We start from the raw sequence: 17,648 nt of genomic DNA, 5'->3' as shown, positions 1-17,648 counted from the left end.
AGGATCACAGCAATAATCAACATGCTCACCAAGATTTTAGCACTGGTTGGGTCAAGCCTGAACCCACAGTAGCTGAAGAGTGAAACTGCAAAGAGAGAAATGCTTTCAGGGGAGATCCGTGTAAAAAGTCTCAAAATGGCTGCATGGACTATTCTCTGGATACACAGAGACACCTCACCATGAAAGGGCAATCTTTCTCTACATTAAAATCCAGACCCACTGTTGCTTGCAAGAGAGTCTTTATTGACACCAACCCAAAAGAGGTTACAGACAAGGGCAGAGGCCAGGGTAGCACAAGGGCTTTGTAAAGCAAATCACAAAGGCAGGGGCACAAGCAGAGGCAGAGATGAAAGTGTCAGATTTCTTGCTGCAACTGCATCTTCCTTCAGGGTCACAGGATGTGCAGTCTAAGAGTCACGGCCAGGGCGAAGGGGACGCAGGAAGGAAAGCTTGTCATTGAAGTCGATTTCCTTGTAATTGGGAACGTCTTCATGTGCTCGGGCAAGGTGTCGAGGTCCACTCCCATCGCTGTTCTCACACAGCAGCCAGACACCTCTCTGCACTTTGTGAGAAGACACGATGTCATCATCTTCTCCCCCAGCCAGATCGGTGGCTTCTCTGACTATTCTGCTCCTCCCTTTATATTCAACATGCTGGTAGAGAGTGATCTGGGGGTTTTGCAGATCATCTGTGATCAGCTGCAGAGAACTGATCTTGTCATTCATCTCTTTCCCAACAGTGTCATATTCTCCCTCCTCAAAGACCAGAAACTGACCCCTATAGTTGACATGCTCATAAGCCACCCAAGGCTGGCCAATTACTTTCACTGAGGAGACAATATCATTCCAATCCACAGCTGCTAGGTTGGGAGTGTCAGTGGTGAATTCTTTGGACAAACCCTGGAAGTTGACATGCTCATAAATAATGATTTTTCCCATCTCAGTAGGACTTCGGGCGTTTGGATGCCTTGCTATAGGAGCTGGATGAGAGCCTGCACAAAAGGAAGACAGAAAACAAGTGAAAACCCATGACAGAAGCTTGTAAGAGGCCTGAACAGAGCAGACACAAAATGATGGAGAATGTGGAGGAGGCCAAAAGAAGGAAGGGAAGATCTACACATTTTAAACCGAGCATAAACAGCAGTAGCTGGAAAGGAATGAGGGCATGACATAGAAATTTCAGTCTTGAGGGAAAACAAAACGAGGTATGTGCCTACAACTACCCAGTTCGAGTTAGATGTGTGTGTTGGTTCAGCTGTATGCCCAAGAGGAAGTTGTAAAATACTCTCACATTCACCCCTCACAATTGTGTATCACTGGCCCCCTCCACCCTCTCCCTTGCTGAGGTTTGTCTGTCCTGCAGCAGCCATCTCCTCCTCCCCTAAACATGGGTTCAGTCTGTGCACATGCACACAGCAGACTCTCCTGTCTGTGCTGCAGCTCTCGCCCCAACACTAAAGCCTCCTTCCCTTCCCTGCATTTCCCAGCAGCTGCCCAAGAAAGCCTTCCAGTTCTGTACAAAGTGTGCCTCTTACCTTGATGTCAGCTGCAGGGCTGGGGAGAGCTGAGGGCACTTCCTCCAGTGCAGGGCTGCAGTTTGAGAAGGGCATCTCACCTCTGTGCATTTATAGCTTGCACAGGAGTCTTGTGCAACAGCCCAGGTGACAGCATGAAAAGTGACCGAAACTCTCCAAAAGCCAGATCAGCCACAGTAATTCAGACACACCAAATTACATTGTGACACTGAGACTGTGGAAGTTTCCCAGTGCTTCTTGTCCCCTCAGCCCCCTGTAGGACATATTTTCACAGCAGTACAGTAACAAACCTTCCTGTTCCACACTGCTTTCTCTGCCCTGGCCTCAGAACCAGCATAGGACAATATCTTCCCATTCTCTATCCAGCTGTGAGCAGCAGTTTGAAGTAGAAACCCCTCAAGGTTCCTTTCAGCCTAAATTTTTTCTAGAAGTCCATCCACTCTGGTTGGAATGTCACAGGCACAGATGCCCCCGCAGCAGAGAGGAGTTCAATCCTACAAAACAGCAAAGGAAAGGTTTATGGAGCGATAGAGATGGGAATGTGTCAGAAACTTTGCATTTGCTCTTGCACATTTTTTTTCCTATTCAAAGGCAGAATCTAAACAACTGTAGAACTGTCGGATCCAAAAATCTAGCAAGGGATTTTTGAAATTTTTTCAGTAATAAGAGGATGAAGTAAAGGTGGAGAAGGACTTTGAGCCTTCAATGTGGGGAATTACATTTGACAAGAGAGCAGGTGAGAACCTGTGGAGGAATGGGGAAGAAAAATCTGACGTTGGGGCAAGGGAATTTATAAATGTCTAACAAGTAATTCCCAAGTTATTGAACACATGACTTGATGATGACAGTTTTTCATTGAAATTGAACAATGGATGCAATTAACCAGAAAGTGACAAAGGCTTTAAATCTTCCTTAGATTTCCTGACAGAAAGATTTATTCTGGAAGGGACCTCCCTAGTCCAAGGCCTTCTTCACAGCAGAGTTACCTCCAAACATAACCAGGTTACACATGGCCATCTTCAAGAGAATTCTGAATGACTTCAAAGATGGAGATCCCTCAGGGTCTCTGGCCTTTCTGCCAGTGCTGAACAATCCTTGGCCTGAGATTTTATTCCTTGCTTTATGTCTGAGTTTCCCTCTTTCCATTTTATCCTCTTTCCAGTTGTCCTTGTGCTGAGCCCCTATGAGAACACTGAGCCTTTTCTTCTCCAGGCTGAAGAGGACCACGCCCCTCAGGCTCTCCTGGTTCATGGGATGCTCCAGTGCCATCCAATGGCCTCTATGGGGCTCTCACCAGTTTGCTCACATTTACCTTTTAATAGGGCATCTGAAGCAGAGGCAATATTCTAGGTGTGGCCTCTGTTCAGAGGAGATGGGAAGAAACTCTTCCCTTCTCCTTGTCCTCCAGTTCTCCTGCTGTGCAGTATGCAACTGCCCTTCAACTTCTTATCCAAGAAGAGAAAGGAGTGCGAAAGGAGCCATTCTGACACAACTAAAATTAATTTCTCAGTGATTGCATATATTAAATACTGTCATGTTTGTGGTAGGGTAAACCCTTTACAGAAAGAGTGACTGCAACAGCTGATAATCAGAATGAGTAAAGAAAAGGAGTCAGTTGTTGAAAGAACCAAAACAGGAGAATCCTTTGCTCACAGACTACGTGAAAGTTGGAGTTAGGCGATCACACCTGACAGATTCTTTTCTGTTTCCCCAGACCTTGCTCCAAAGAGTTGAGATGTATGAGTCAAGTGAGTCAACTCTGCGAGCATGAGAGGGCAAGTGGCAGAAATCATCAGGAAAGCAAGGATGGCCAAGCAAGCTCTGTGTGGAGAGAAGCATGAGGGATATCATGAATGAAACACCAGATCACTCCTGCAACTTCACCTCCAAACAGAATCAATTTGCAATCTTCTTATGCTTCCCTTGGTTTGGGAGCAAACTGTTCTCCTAACTGGCCAACCTACAGGGAAATTTTGCTTAGAAATTCAATCAATCACTGATGAGACAGGACAAAGAAAGTCAAGAGATGGGGCAGACCTGTTGGATCCTAATTGCTTCCAACAATTAATTATTCAATGCCATTCAATTAATAATAGAGCTGCTGTATGCAAACAGAAATATTTCTATTTGAGGAAAGCAGGGAGATTTGTTATGAGAGGCTGAAGATACTATTTTCTCTGATCCTTTCACAGTGCTCAGAAAGTATCCTTTGCAGAAAGATTTTCTTTCTCTGATAGACAATTCTTCAGGAATTCTGAAAGTAGGCATGGGCCAGAAATGAAATTGTGGATATAGCACCTGTGATAAGTCCTAGATGTGATTCTTACTCTTAGTGAGTCAGAAATCCAGAAGACATTGGTGTCACATGTATGTGTGTTGTGGGAGGGAAGTGCATGTGTATTTTTTCCTGGGATTCTCTGAAGAAAGAGGGAGGGGAAGAGAGAGGTATCTCCAGAACAGACTGGCTAATAAATCTGTTGTGAGCGTGCACATCTATAATGTGGGATAGTCATCTGGGACCCTGCTTTGTCTGGGTTAGGTTCAAATACACGAGTGTGAAGAAGATGTTCAGCTTCAGTCATTGCAGTGCAGGCAGTTGTGCATCTGGCATCAAGTATGTGCTTCCAGAGGGGAAGGTTTTCCTGGAGAGTGTAGGATACAATCAGTTCCTACCCTAGCCTCCTCTTCTCATAGACCCTGGGAGCACTTAATATCATCAGTCTAAGGAGGTCATTCAGAGCACATGGCACATTCTACATTTGCCTCTGACCTATTACATGACAACTTTTCCATGTAGCCAGATGCCTTTGCTGTTTCTTCAGAATCTCGAAATCGAAAATCTCATTGAGAAGATTAAAGAAAAAAAGGTCTGCAGATGGTGTTTTAGCTTTTCTAGTTTAAACTGCAGATGGTGCTCCCTCTCCAAGGAAAAATTACTGCAAAAACAATCCAGGAAGCTTTCACCCACGCCAGCAAATTTGTTTCACGAATTGCCTTGTCTTGTGTGTAACCTTGCACCCTAAGTTCACTTTACTGAAGCAATCCCCAAATTTAGAAAACTTCTTGAGTGTCCAGCTGTTCATTAACCAAGCTCCCATGGCTGCAGTGTGCAGTCAGATGCAAGTCTTTTACAAGGTGCTGGGCTTCACTCTCATAATTCCATTAAAGTCTTTGCTTTCCAAAGTTGTGGTTTGCACTCAGGTTTGTTAGCAGACCACTTCCAAAGGCAAGCTTGCATATTCCAGAGCTGGGATCCTTATGCTGTTATGTCAATCCACCCCAGAGTGAATTTACAAAAATATTTACAGTACTTTTGGATCAGGAAATGGCAACAATGATCAAATCCATCTGACACCAGACCCCTATTCCTCCAGGTGGTCCAGAGCTCAGATGTTCACATGAGGTAGGTATTGATCCTGCAAGATTGTATAGGGGCTGTATGGACCCTATATCTCATCCCTAACAAAGAGCCCCTATCTCATCAGCCTGGTGAAAATACCTGTGAAAACAGCGTCTATAAACAACTTCTGTAAAATAACCCTTTAATAGCAAAGTATGAATATTCTCTAATCTATTTGTCTCAGTAACTTTGTGTACTATATAAAACTACACACCTGTAGTCTGACCATACATAAAATAAAAAATTTAACAGAGTAATCATATTTTTGATATTAAGAAATTAGGACACACCAAGGATTTATAACAGATGAAGTGTAGCACAAAGGTTTACATAATGGCATTTCTTTAGGTAGCAGGTAGGTGCCACAAAAATCAGACGTGGTCTAATTTAATTAGAGTTTCTGTTTCTGTATGGTTAGACTGCTGCTGAGGGTCCTGAGGGACTATCTGTGGATTCAAGAAATAGTTAGTAAAAGGTCATTTATTGGTTCTGCATGTTTTCATGAGGTGATGAAGGGAAATCATTGCTCTGAAGTATCTGAGCTAAGATATGATGAAGGGTTTTATTACGGTTTCCTGTGACCTTTATAAGTCTCATCTCACTTCATCCATGCAGGTTCAGGATGAAGAAGATGTACCCATCTGTGGCATTCAGAAATTATCTGTACAGTACATATAAGATCAATCGAGCTCAGGATGGAAATTCTTAATTGTCTTAATACATAAGCAGTTTGCTTTGGGGAAATTTTTTATTATTAGGCAGACAATGAAATAAGATAAACTTCAAAGGCAACAAAAATGGTAATCTATGTGATATATAGTTCAGTTTAAAACTTGACATCGTGAATGACAAAACCATAAATGAAAGTAAAGTTGTGCAAATTCCCCCACACATCTATCACTTTTTCATAGATATCTCATGGATAGAATGAGAACCGACTTATTGTGAAAAGAAACCTTGAAACAGCAAAGATTGGATGGGGCTGTGAAAGCAGTTGCAAAGAAAACACACTAAGAGATCACCCTTGAGTTTTGACAATGTTGTTTAGTGATGAATGAAAACTTACTGTATTATTGAGCCATTTAGCACATTTCTAAGTGTTTCAGAAAAAAAAAAGCAATAAAATCTGTTTCCACTTACTTCAGATTACTTGGTTTGTCCCAACTACAGGCTCCCTTCTTGTTCAACTATATTACACCAAAGACTTTTCAGGCTGTGGTACATAAAGAGAGCTGTGTTTTGGCCATCTACTGGCTCCACTTTAGCTGGAGAACCTGCTCCGTAGGGATTAGGTGTGTGAAACCATTACATTTCCCATGGGCATGCTAGTAGGACTGAATGTTTTTCAAGCTCTGTGCTCTGCCTTCCATGTTTTCAGAAAAAGCAGATAATTTGCTTTGGAGCGAAGATAGTTTTATGAGCATTTAATTTAATCTTAATAAGGATGTGCTTTGCATTTCTTTCCTATTTTTGCTGTAGTTGGACCTTGACAGCAACACCTGCCTGAAAATCAAGAGAGCAATTGATGTCCTTGTGGCATCCCACCTTTGAGAATGAGATTAGAAATGTTCCCAAAAAATAATGTGGGGGGGGAGTAGGATTTTTCAGGAGAAATCAGTGCACAGGTATGTGTATTTCTCCCTGTGGAGAAGGATTCAGTTACTAGGAGAGGCTGGGGGAAGAAGCCAGCCAAAGCCTCTGCTCATGCTCCACCCTTCTCTAAGTCACTGTATCAGTTCTGCTGAGACTTTCACACCAGATACCAACGTTTCTGAGACCCCATTGCCACAGGGTCTCAGGCGCAGGCAGTGCACCCTGCTCTGGAAGGTATGGATAATGTCACATGTAACACATAAAATATATTATAAATGATTTCTGAAATACATACTAGATGATTTATATATGATACATGGTACACACTCCAGAAGGCATAATATGTAATATAAAATATGAAACACCCAATGTATATATCATATCTTATGAACTTGGTCCTCTGCAATCTCTCTTCTTCAAGACTGGAATACGTGGGAAACCTGACATTTTTTATGCTAAGCAGAAAAATTTGGTGGGAATTTTTCTCCTCTCAAAACAAACTCCTCTGTCTCCATATGCCTCTAGTTAATCAGTATTTGTCTCAACATGATGTGGAAGAGTATAATTTAATTCCAAATTCACAACACTGTCTCTTGTCAATGATGGGATCCCTTGCATTGTCAAATTTGATCTTGTTGCCAAAAGATATACTGGGGGTCCAGTTATCATGCATCAATTCACCGGTTGAGCTGGGAACCAATATTATCTTGTTCAGAAGTTAATATTATTTAATATTTAAGATAATAATATCATCTTGTTCAGAAGGAAGCAGTTTCAGAAAAAAAAACTATTTCAAAGAACTGTGTTCAGAAGAGGCTTTCTGAACATACAGTTTGTTCAGCAAATGAGTCAAAACAAAGTGGCACATATACTTAAAAATGAATTTTTCAGCTTAACAAGAAGGAAATAATCTAAATACTGAAATGCAATTTTAAATCATAGTGAACAAGAACAGGTGACCAGGCCTTCCAGTGCTGTGTTCTGACCATGCTTTAGTCATTAAATGGTGTGTGAAGACTTCATTACGCCTGCAGGTGGAAACTTGGCATGAAAAGCATCTGGGTGACAAGGGAGCACTGCTTTGTCTTTTAGCAGTCAGCTGTTAGCATCCTGCACATATATTACAGAATACAGGAAGCAGGTATGCCTGATTGTCATCTGGTTTCCCAGCAGACACGATCTGACCTTGAGCCTAATTTGTACATTTGGCAGTGAGCTAAACCAGCCTGGTCTTGTTCTGTGGTTGGTTCTGCCTGTGAAATAGTAATTCTTCATACCACCTTTCTGAGGACAGGTTATCTGCAGGGTGCTCTACAGGCTTTACAGGACAGACACGTTCAAGACTGATCTTGCTAAGGCGCCAACAGAGGCACTCTCATAACTCACCCAAGGGAGCCCTGCAGCCTGGTGAGCCCACACAATTTGGGAATCTGCCCTCAGCAGTGCCCATGGGTTGGCTTCCACATGGCAGTGCAGCATGGCATAGAAAACTGCTCTGGAGCCTAATAGATGTAATGTGGTAGTGTGAGGCTGCACCTGAGTTAATAAACCCTGCTGTAAATCAGCTGCTCCGAGCACACCCACTGTTCCCTACCAACACGTACACACAGCTCTGGGACCTAAGCTCATACCTCTCTTTAGGGCAGTGCTGTTGTGCCCTACAGACACAGCAGTTCGTGCTGGCCCCTTGTCAGAAGAACACAGGAGTGAACACAGAGACTGTGTGTGCACTCACTGAGTGGGCAGGGGAGCAGGGTGACTGTCATGTGAACTGCTGGTTGGACTGAGGCAACAGGGCGCACCTGAAGCTTGTGTCAGGCCTCTTAACCCCATTTGGGTGTAGACCCAAGTCACACAGGATTTTACCTGTACAGTGCTGTCACTTTTCAACAAGTGGATTTTTCAAATGCTAGTCTTAATAAATCTTATTTTTCATTAGCATTAGTGTCAAAATCTTTGAAAGTTCTGCACTTCTGTGGTGTAAGAGAGGGAACCTTTATCCTAAAAGAAGGTGTTGAGAGAAGACATCTGAAAAAATCTTTTTCTGAATTTCATGGATGAAGTACCTTTTTCCTGGGGTCTTATTACTGATAATTCTGTCATTTGAGAAACTCCCTAATGACCCTAATAACTATGGATGAGTGACAGGTTTGTACAAGTAAAAAGCGACACTCTTCCACCAGGCTGCTGCATTTCCCACCTGGATCATCATGTTTGTTACTCCATGAATCAGCAGGATCTCCCCTGCTGCTAAAATTGTTCAGGCACTTTACTTTTTCAATCTTTAACATAAAAAGGATAGGTCACCCATGGGTTGAAACAAGAGAGTGCTGACACTATTTCTTGCAGATTCTCTCTCTCTGTTGGCATGCAGGATCATTACCCTTTTTGAGGCTGCTCTTTTCCAGGTCCATAGACAACACTTTTTTGGCTGCTTGTTCACTAGGACACTTCTCCTCATGCCCCTGCAAAGAAGACTTGCAGTCCCCATAAATTTATGACTGAGACACATATGCTGCAGAAGGTGAGGGGATGCTTGTTTAAGAAATTTGCCTGTGGCACCCTTTGACAACAGAGTTGCCATCCAAAAGGGTGTTGAAGACAGGTGGAATGGGCTGACAAGGACCCTTATGAAATTTGAAGTGGACAAAGTCCTGCATCTGGGAAGGAAGAGCCCCTTGCAATGACACGTGCTGGGGACTGTCTGGGGAGCAGGTCTGCTGAAAAAGACCTTCTGGTTTTTGTAGGCACCAAGCTGAATATGAACCAAGTCTGCCCTGGCAGCAAAAATGATCAACAGCATCCTGGGCTGTACTAACAGGAGCCTAAGTCAGCAGATTAAGGGGCTCATTGCTTCTTTGGCAGCATTTAGGACACTGCATCCAGTTTTGGGTGATGTAGCATAAAAAGATGTTGGTAAATGGGGAGAGTTCAATGGAGGGCCACGGAGAAAGTGAGGGGACTGCAGCACTTGCCCTGGGAGGAGAAGCTGGGGAATAGAGCATGTTCAGCTGGAAGAAAATGTTTTGGTGGGACCTAATCGCAGCTTTCCAATACTTATAAGCAAATTACTGATAAGATGAAGCTAAACTTTTCAGAGTGCATATTGTGGAAGGATGAAAATGTGAGAGACATAAACGAAACCAAGAGAGTCAATAAATTTTAAATCACACCACCTAGAGAATTATGTAGTCTCCATACTCAGGGGTTTTCAAGACTTGATGGGATAAAGCCACCAGCAAACATAATTCACCTCACAGCTGTCCTGTGTTAGGCAGCTGACTGGACACAATGGCAACCAGAGGTTACTTCCAGCTTCAATTATCCACCAATCCTACAATCCTCCTGGCTCCCTGAATTACTCAAGCTCATCACATAAGGACCAAGACAGACAAATCCCAGTATTTCTTGAGCCATATTGCTCCTGAGGAATTTTGCTAGAAATAAAGATGATCAATGTCCTTTGTCCATCCCTTCTATTCAGCCTTGTCAGACCGATGCTGTCCTGGTGAGGATTTCTGTGCACTGACATTGACTCAGTGAGTCTAATGAGCCCCTTTGCATTGTCCTTGCACTCAGCAATTAATGTGTCCCTCAGAAATTTGTCTCATCTCAGTTTAGTGTTTGGGGCTTTCTTGGTCAATTTGGGGGTTTTTTGGAGGCAATTTTTCAGGATGTGGCTCTCCTGCTCTCAAGAGAGTAGAAGTAGAATTTTATCCAACCACAAGTGCAAGAAAAAGAGAACTGAGAGGGCATCTGCAGATCTGTGGGATTTCAACACACACGATGCTCTTCTGAGAAAGCCCGTGATAGTTGATACAAACAGCTGATTAGGACTGAAAGTAAAAGGAAAGAACACTGAAGTTACAGAAGGGTGTTCAGCCCCAGGAACTCCTCCTGTTCAGCTACTGAGCCCAGGCTGTAGAAGCATCATCCGAAGCATTTACTTCAGACTGAATTGGGAAAATGTTTGGTGCCATATTTAGCACAATATTATTGAAAGAAACACCATGCCTAACCGGATTTAAGTGTTTAAATTCAAAACTGACAGGATAAAGCACCATTTAAAACATTCAGTACTTTGTACAAAATAAATACATGCAAAGATCCATGGTGGTCTTTTGCCTTGCTTCTACTCGAAATTTTGACTATGAAGCTGGTTTTACACCATGCCAGAAGGTCTCTCTTTACATCCTGTTTCTGGGTTCTACACTGTCACCTTCTTTCTGCTTTTGAGACAGCAGTATTGATGGTTTTGATTATTATTGATAGTACCACATACCTCTATTACTGTACATAAATATGTGATTACATATGTGACAGAATCAGGGAGTGGTTTGGGCTGCAAGGGACCCTAAAGAATGCTTCGAGGGATGGGGCATCCACACCTTCAGAGGGCTGAACATGAGCCAGCTGTGCCCAGGGGGCCAAGAAGGTCTGTGGCACCTGGCCAGTACCAGCAATAGTGTATCCAGCAGGATCAGGGCAGAGATTGTCCCACTGTACTCAGCACTGGTGAGGCCACACCTGGAATCCTGTGCTCATTTTGGGTCCCTCACTGCAAGAAAGACATTGAGGGGATGCAGCAAGTCCAGAGGAGGGCAACAAGGCTGGTGAAGGGTCTGGAGCACAGGTCTGATGAGGAGCAGCTGAGGGAACTGGGGGTGTTTATCCCAGAGAAAAGGAGGCTTAGGGCAGATATGTTTTCTCTTGATAATACGTGAAAGGAGCTTGTGGAAAGGCAGGGGTTTGTCTCTTCTGCAGGCAGTTAGTGGTGGGACAAGGGGAAATGGCCTTCAGTTGTGCATGGAGAGGTTCAGGCTGGATATTAGGAAACATTTCTTTAGAGGAAGAGTAATTAAGTTTTGGAATGGGCTGCCCAGGGAAGTGATGGAGTCACCATCATTGGAAGTGCTGAAAACACAGGTAGAAGTGACATTTGTAGTATGGTTTAATGGGCATGGTGGCATTTGGTTGAAGGCTGGATTTGATGAGCTTGGCTTCCTTTTCCAACATTAATGATACGGTGATTGTAAGGGGAAGAGGGAAAAGAAAACAAAAATGTTACGTGAATGTCACCACTGTCACTTAGAAATCTTCCATCAAAACTCTTAGGAAGACAAAGGTTGTGTATTCAATATACTTCCCAGAGAAGCAAAAATGTTAACTCCAAAAGGCAGAAATATTCTACGGCAGATGTGTCACAAAGTACTTTGATATATTTTTAGTACTGTGATTCCATTTTCTTCTGAAGGAGAAGGACAAACAAGAATTTAACATTCCAGTTTTCATCAAGTCACTCACGCTTCAACAGACTTTTGAACTAGAGGAAGAAAATGTCTGATTGTAGAAACGTCTAATCTAGGATAGGATAGTTAATGCGTTTTGATCCCTGGGCATGGTGCCACTTCTCAGTTCTGTGAAATGGGGTGTTTCACAAGGCTTCTGTGCAAGTTATAAATGAAGGCTGGTAAGATGCCCTTCTCAAGCTGCAGCCCTGCACTGGAGGAATTGCCTTCAGCTCTCCCCAGCCCTGCAGCTGACATCAAGGTAAGAGGCACACTTTGTACAGGAGAACTGGAAGGCTTTCTTGGGCAGCTGCTGGGAAATGCAGGAAAAGGAAGGAGGCTTTAGTGTTGGGGTGAGAGCTGCAGCACAGACAGGAGGGTCTGCTGTGTGCATGTGCACAGACTGAACCCATGTTTAGGGGAGGAGGAGATGGCTGCTGCAGGACAGACAAACCTCAGCAAGGGAGAGGGTGGAGGGGGCTAGTGATACACAATTGTGAGGGGGAAATGTGAGAGTATTTTTAATCTTGGGCATATATCTAACCCAACACACACAACTAATTAAAAGTGGGCACTTGTGGGCACATAGCTCATTTTACTTTTTCCCTGCAAATACAAACTACTATGTAAAACCTTCACTCTTTTCCAGCTGTTGGCACATTTATTCATTGTTGAAAATGTTTCACATTTTCTTTATTTCCCCATGCCCTCCATCATTTTGTGCAAAGTCTTCTTACAAGCTTTTTCTTATTTTCTGTCTTCATTTTGTGCAGGCTGTCATCCAAGGCCTACAGCAAGAACTCTCATCCTCAGAAATCTTATTAAGATGGGAAAAATCATCATTTATGAGCATGCCAACTTCAGGGGTGTGTCCAGAGAAATCACTTCTGACATTTCCAATCTGGGACATTTGGATTTTAATGATATTATCTCCTCAGTGAGAGTAATTGGTCAGCCTTGGGTAGCTTATGAGCACATAAATTATACAGGCAGGTTACTGGTACTAGAGGAGGGGGAACATGACTATGTTGGTAGAAGCATGAATGATACCATCAGTTCTTTGCAGATGATCACTGAAGATCTGCATGACCCCCAGATCACTCTCTATGAGCATTCAAACTATCAAGGGAAGAGCAGGGTAATTAGAGAAGCAACCAACCTGGCTGCAGGATTCGACAATGACATCATGTCTTCCCACAAAGTCCAGAGAGGTGCCTGGCTGCTGTGTGAGCACAGTGATGGAAGTGGAATTCAATACATTGCACGAGAAAAAGACAACCTTCCACATTACTCAGCGATCTACCTCAATGACAGGCTTTCCTTCCTGCGTCCCCTTCGCCCTGGATGCTCTTACTAGAATGCAAATCCCCCAAAGCTGAAGAAGATGCAGCACCAGCAAGAAATTTGAGATCTAGATTTCTCCTTCTGCTTGTGTAGCTTTTTTTCCCCTGGGAGCTCTCTGCTGTGCTGCACTGCAGATCTGTACTTCTCTATCCTGCTTTGCACTTTTCCCCCACCCCATAAATGAAAGCATTATCATGCTTGATCATATGAAAGAGTGTCCAAACTAAGAGACATGCTAGGGATATGTAACCTCATGCACCCTCAGCTGGCATTCCTGAGTCCTGTGCTATGGAATGCTGAAGCATTGCATATTATCTCTGTTGCTAAGAGAAACAGAAAATGTAAGTGTAGGGCCAGCATCGATTTCTTTTCAATTTGCTTTGCAAAGGTACTACGGCTCCTGCCATTATCTGTAATCCATTTTGCATTGGAGCTATTAAACAATATTTTGCAAGTAGCAGTGGGTCTGTTTTACGCATCTTTAGAATAAATAAATATTGCTCTTTCATGGTGAGATGTCTCTGTGTATCCAGAGAATGGTTCACACAGTCACTTGCATAATTTTCTTGGATGTCTCCTGGACAATTGTGTCTCCTTCCAGTTTCACTGTTCAGTAACAGTAAGTTCAGGCTTGATTCAACCAGTGCTAAAATCATGGTGAGCATGTAGATTATTGCTGTGATCTTGGTCAAACTCTCCCATGCAGTGTACCTAAATATCAAACACTTGATTATATCTCCTACAGTCAAGCAGAGTGATGGATCATGCTTGTGATACAGTCTTCCAATGCCCAAATCACATAATCCAACACTAAGCTCTCATAACTTTGAATTGACTGAATGGTCAATCCCAGTGGAAAAACCTTCTTGTGTTTTTAAACCTGTAGTATCTTGAGAAGGGAGGAGGGATGATGAGGTATTCCATGGTCTGTTTTCCCATGTGCAAGTTCACCTGGACAAGCAGAGTCTCAGCCCCCGTGACACAATGTACTTTGGTGTGTCTGAATTACTGTGGCTGATCTGGCTTTTAGAGAGTTTCGGTCACTTTTCACGCTGTCACCTGGGCTGTTGCACAAGACTCCTGTGCAAGCTATAAATGCACAGAGGTGAGATGCCCTTCTCAAACTGCAGCCCTGCACTGGAGGAAGTGCCCTCAGCTCTCCCCAGCCCTGCAGCTGACATCAAGGTAAGAGGCACACTTTGTACAGAACTGGAAGGCTTTCTTGGGCAGCTGCTGGGAAATGCAGGGAAGGGAAGGAGGCTTTAGTGTTGGGGTGAGAGTTGCAGCACAGACAGGAGAGTCTGCTGTGTGCATGTGCACAGACTGAACCCATGTTTAGGGGAGGAGGAGATGGCTGCTGCAGGACAGACAAACCTTAGCAGGGGAGAGGGTGGAGGGGGCCAGCGATACACAATTGTGAGGGGTGAATGTGAGAGTATTTTACAGCTTACTCTTGGGCATACAGCTGAACCAACACACACATCTAACTCGAACTGGGTAGTTGTAGGCACATACCTCATTTTGTTTTCCCTCAAGACTGAAATTTCTATGTCATGCCCTCATTCCTTTCCAGCTACTGCTGTTTATGCTCGGTTTAAAATGTGTAGATGTTCCCTTCCTTCTTTTTGCCTCCTCCACATTCTCCATCATTTTGTGTCTGCTCTGTACAGGCCTCTTACAAGCATCTGTCATGGGTTTTCTCTTGTTTCCTGTCTTCCTTTTGTGCAGGCTCTCATCCAGCTCCTATAGCAAGGCATCCAAACGCCAGAAGTCCTACTGAGATGGGAAAAATCATTATTTATGAGCATGTCAACTTCCGGGGTTTGTCCAAAGAATTCACCACTGACACTCCCAACCTAGCAGCTGTGGATTGGAATGATATTGTCTCCTCAGTGAAAGTAATTGGCCAGCCTTGGGTGGCTTATGAGCATGTCAACTATAGGGGTCAGTTTCTGGTCTTTGAGGAGGGAGAATATGACACTGTTGGGAAAGAGATGAATGACAAGATCAGTTCTCTGCAGCTGATCACAGATGATCTGCAAAACCCCCAGATCACTCTCTACCAGCATGTTGAATATAAAGGGAGGAGCAGAATAGTCAGAGAAGCCACCGATCTGGCTGGGGGAGAAGATGATGACATTGTGTCTTCTCACAAAGTGCAGAGAGGTGTCTGGCTGCTGTGTGAGAACAGCGATGGGAGTGGACCCCGACACCTTGCCCGAGCACATGAAGACGTTCCCAATTACAAGGAAATCGACTTCAATGACAAGCTTTCCTTCCTGCGTCCCCTTCGCCCTGGCCGTGACTCTTAGACTGCACATCCTGTGACCCTGAAGGAAGATGCAGTTGCAGCAAGAAATCTGACACTTTCATCTCTGCCTCTGCTTGTGCCCCTGCCTTTGTGATTTGCTTTACAAAGCCCTTGTGCTACCCTGGCCTCTGCCCTTGTCTGTAACCTCTTTTGGGTTGGTGTCAATAAAGACTCTCTTGCAAGCAACAGTGGGTCTGGATTTTAATGTAGAGAAAGATTGCCCTTTCATGGTGAGGTGTCTCTGTGTATCCAGAGAATAGTCCATGCAGCCATTTTGAGACTTTTTACATGGATCTCCCCTGAAAGCATTTCTCTCTTTGCAGTTTCACTCTTCAGCTACTGTGGGTTCAGGCTTGACCCAACCAGTGCTAAAATCTTGGTGAGCATGTTGATTATTGCTGTGATCCTGGCCAAACTTTCCTATGCAGACTGTTCCTAGGTATCAGATGTTTCCTTGTAACTCATACAATCAATCAGAGTGTTGGAGCATGCTGGTGATACAGTCTTCCCCCGCCCAAGTCACATCATGAAACAGTAAGTTCTCATCACTTTGAATTGACTGATTGGTCAATCCCAGTGGAAAACTCTCTCTTGTGTTTTTAAACCTGTAGTATCTTGAGAAGGGAGGAGGGATGACAAGGTATTCCATGGTCTGTTTTGCCATGTGCAAGTTCACCTGGATGAGCAGAGTCCCAGCCCTCCTCCATCACTCCCAATGACAGCTGCATGCCCTGAGCTGTGGATTGTCACAGCTGTCACATGGCAGCTCTGCACTGCAGCGTTGGTCTCCCTCTGTGCTGACCTCCTGTTTGGCACAATTTCCTTGCTCTGGTGGCTGGGCTGGTCGGAAAGGAGCTGCACTTGGCCTTTTGGAACCTCACGAGGTGCACATGGTGCCAGTGCTGAAACTTGCCAAGGTCCCTCTGCATGGTCCCTTCCCTCAGCTGATCAAACACAACCCTCAGCTTGGAGTCATCTGCAAACCTGCCCAGGCTGCACTCCATCCCACTGCCTGTGTCACTGATGAAGACAAGGAGCACTACTGGTGCCAGGGGGGACCCTTGAGGGACACCATGTCCTTCTGGTTTCCATTGATTCTGACAAGGCCGTTCATGTGTATGTGGCTCACAATTTCATATCTCAAACTACTGCATGCATTTTTCATTTCTTTGTTGGTCTTTGTAGGCACATGGAGGACAGGAGGGTGACTGGAGACAGCCAGCACGGCTCCAGAAAAGCCTTCACCTGCTGGTCTGCAAGATCAGATCAGTCTGGAGGGTGAGTGGACTGGGAGCAGCTATACTGAGAAGAAACTGGGGACAGTGCTGGATGAAAACGTGGCTATGACCCAGCCCCGTGAGCTTGCAGCCTGGAAAGCCAACCCTATCCTGGGCTGCCAAAGGTGTAATCAGCAGCGTGAAGCGAGGGAGTTCTCATGTGATCCACTATGGTGAGACCCCACCTAGAGTACTGCAGGCACCTCTGCAGATTTTTGCTGGGGCCTTTGAAGTCTAGAGAGGGGAAATTTCAGTGGCACATTTGGAAGAATATTTTCAAGGTGAGGGGTGTGAGGCACTGGCACAGGTTTCCCAGAGAAGTTGTGGTTGACCCATCCCTCAAAGGCCAGGCTGGATGGGGTTTTGAGAAACCTGGTCTAGTGGAAGATCTCCCTGTTTATGGCAGGGGTTTGCAACTAGATGGTGTTCAAGACCTCTCCCAGCCAAAATCATTCTGTGATTTTATGATTCTAGGATGTGCAAATTCAGCAATACTGTGAACCTTGTCGTGGTTTCAGGTCCCAATCTCTCCGTTTCATATTCCTCTTTTTACAACTACAGGACCTCTTGTGCAACACTTTTAAATTTAGAATATCAGCACAATGAATCTATAGAGCTCCAAGTACCAGCAAAATCCTGTGCTTGCCAAGGGTGACTGCAAAGGAAATCTACCCTATCCTACTGTGTAGGGCTGTGTGGACAGAAGTCTCTGCTAAAGCTTTAGCCTTTTTACAGCTAAGGCTGGATGGTTTATGGTTGTGGCATTAAAGTGTAGAAGAATAGTGTCTTTCTAACTGTTTCTTAGGCATGTAGTGGATATTGCCTGAATGTCATGAAGGACAGTGAAAGCATACCACATGTATGGAAGGAATTCAAGATTATGGAGTGGTTTCATACAGTG

General features: G+C 44.2%; 2 protein-coding genes across 2 annotated transcripts; one reads left to right on the top strand and one right to left on the bottom strand.

The window, feature by feature from the left end:
• Window positions 1–222: 222 nt before the first annotated feature.
• On the bottom strand, window positions 223–1,621 carry LOC136284914 (epidermal differentiation-specific protein-like). The gene is made up of 2 exons (XM_066175409.1): window positions 1,535–1,621; window positions 223–991 (listed from the first exon to the last, which is right to left on the bottom strand). Exon 2 carries the CDS (start codon window positions 936–938, stop codon window positions 408–410), a length of 531 nt encoding a protein of 176 aa, XP_066031506.1. The 5' UTR covers window positions 939–991; window positions 1,535–1,621; the 3' UTR covers window positions 223–407.
• A 12,630-nt stretch (window positions 1,622–14,251) lies between these two features.
• On the top strand, window positions 14,252–15,656 carry LOC136284913 (epidermal differentiation-specific protein-like). Its single transcript, XM_066175408.1, has 2 exons — window positions 14,252–14,344; window positions 14,888–15,656. Exon 2 carries the CDS (start codon window positions 14,941–14,943, stop codon window positions 15,469–15,471), a length of 531 nt encoding a protein of 176 aa, XP_066031505.1. The 5' UTR covers window positions 14,252–14,344; window positions 14,888–14,940; the 3' UTR covers window positions 15,472–15,656.
• The last annotated feature ends 1,992 nt before the right edge of the window (window positions 15,657–17,648 follow it).

Source organism: Chamaea fasciata, unplaced genomic scaffold, assembly GCF_029207755.1.
Source record: "Chamaea fasciata isolate MVZ Bird 193981 ecotype frontalis unplaced genomic scaffold, bChaFas1.0.hap1 SCAF_2, whole genome shotgun sequence".
Lineage (NCBI taxonomy): Eukaryota > Metazoa > Chordata > Aves > Passeriformes > Sylviidae > Chamaea > Chamaea fasciata.
Note: the sequence above shows the minus strand (reverse complement) of the source record. Positions and strands in the feature narration are given on the sequence as shown.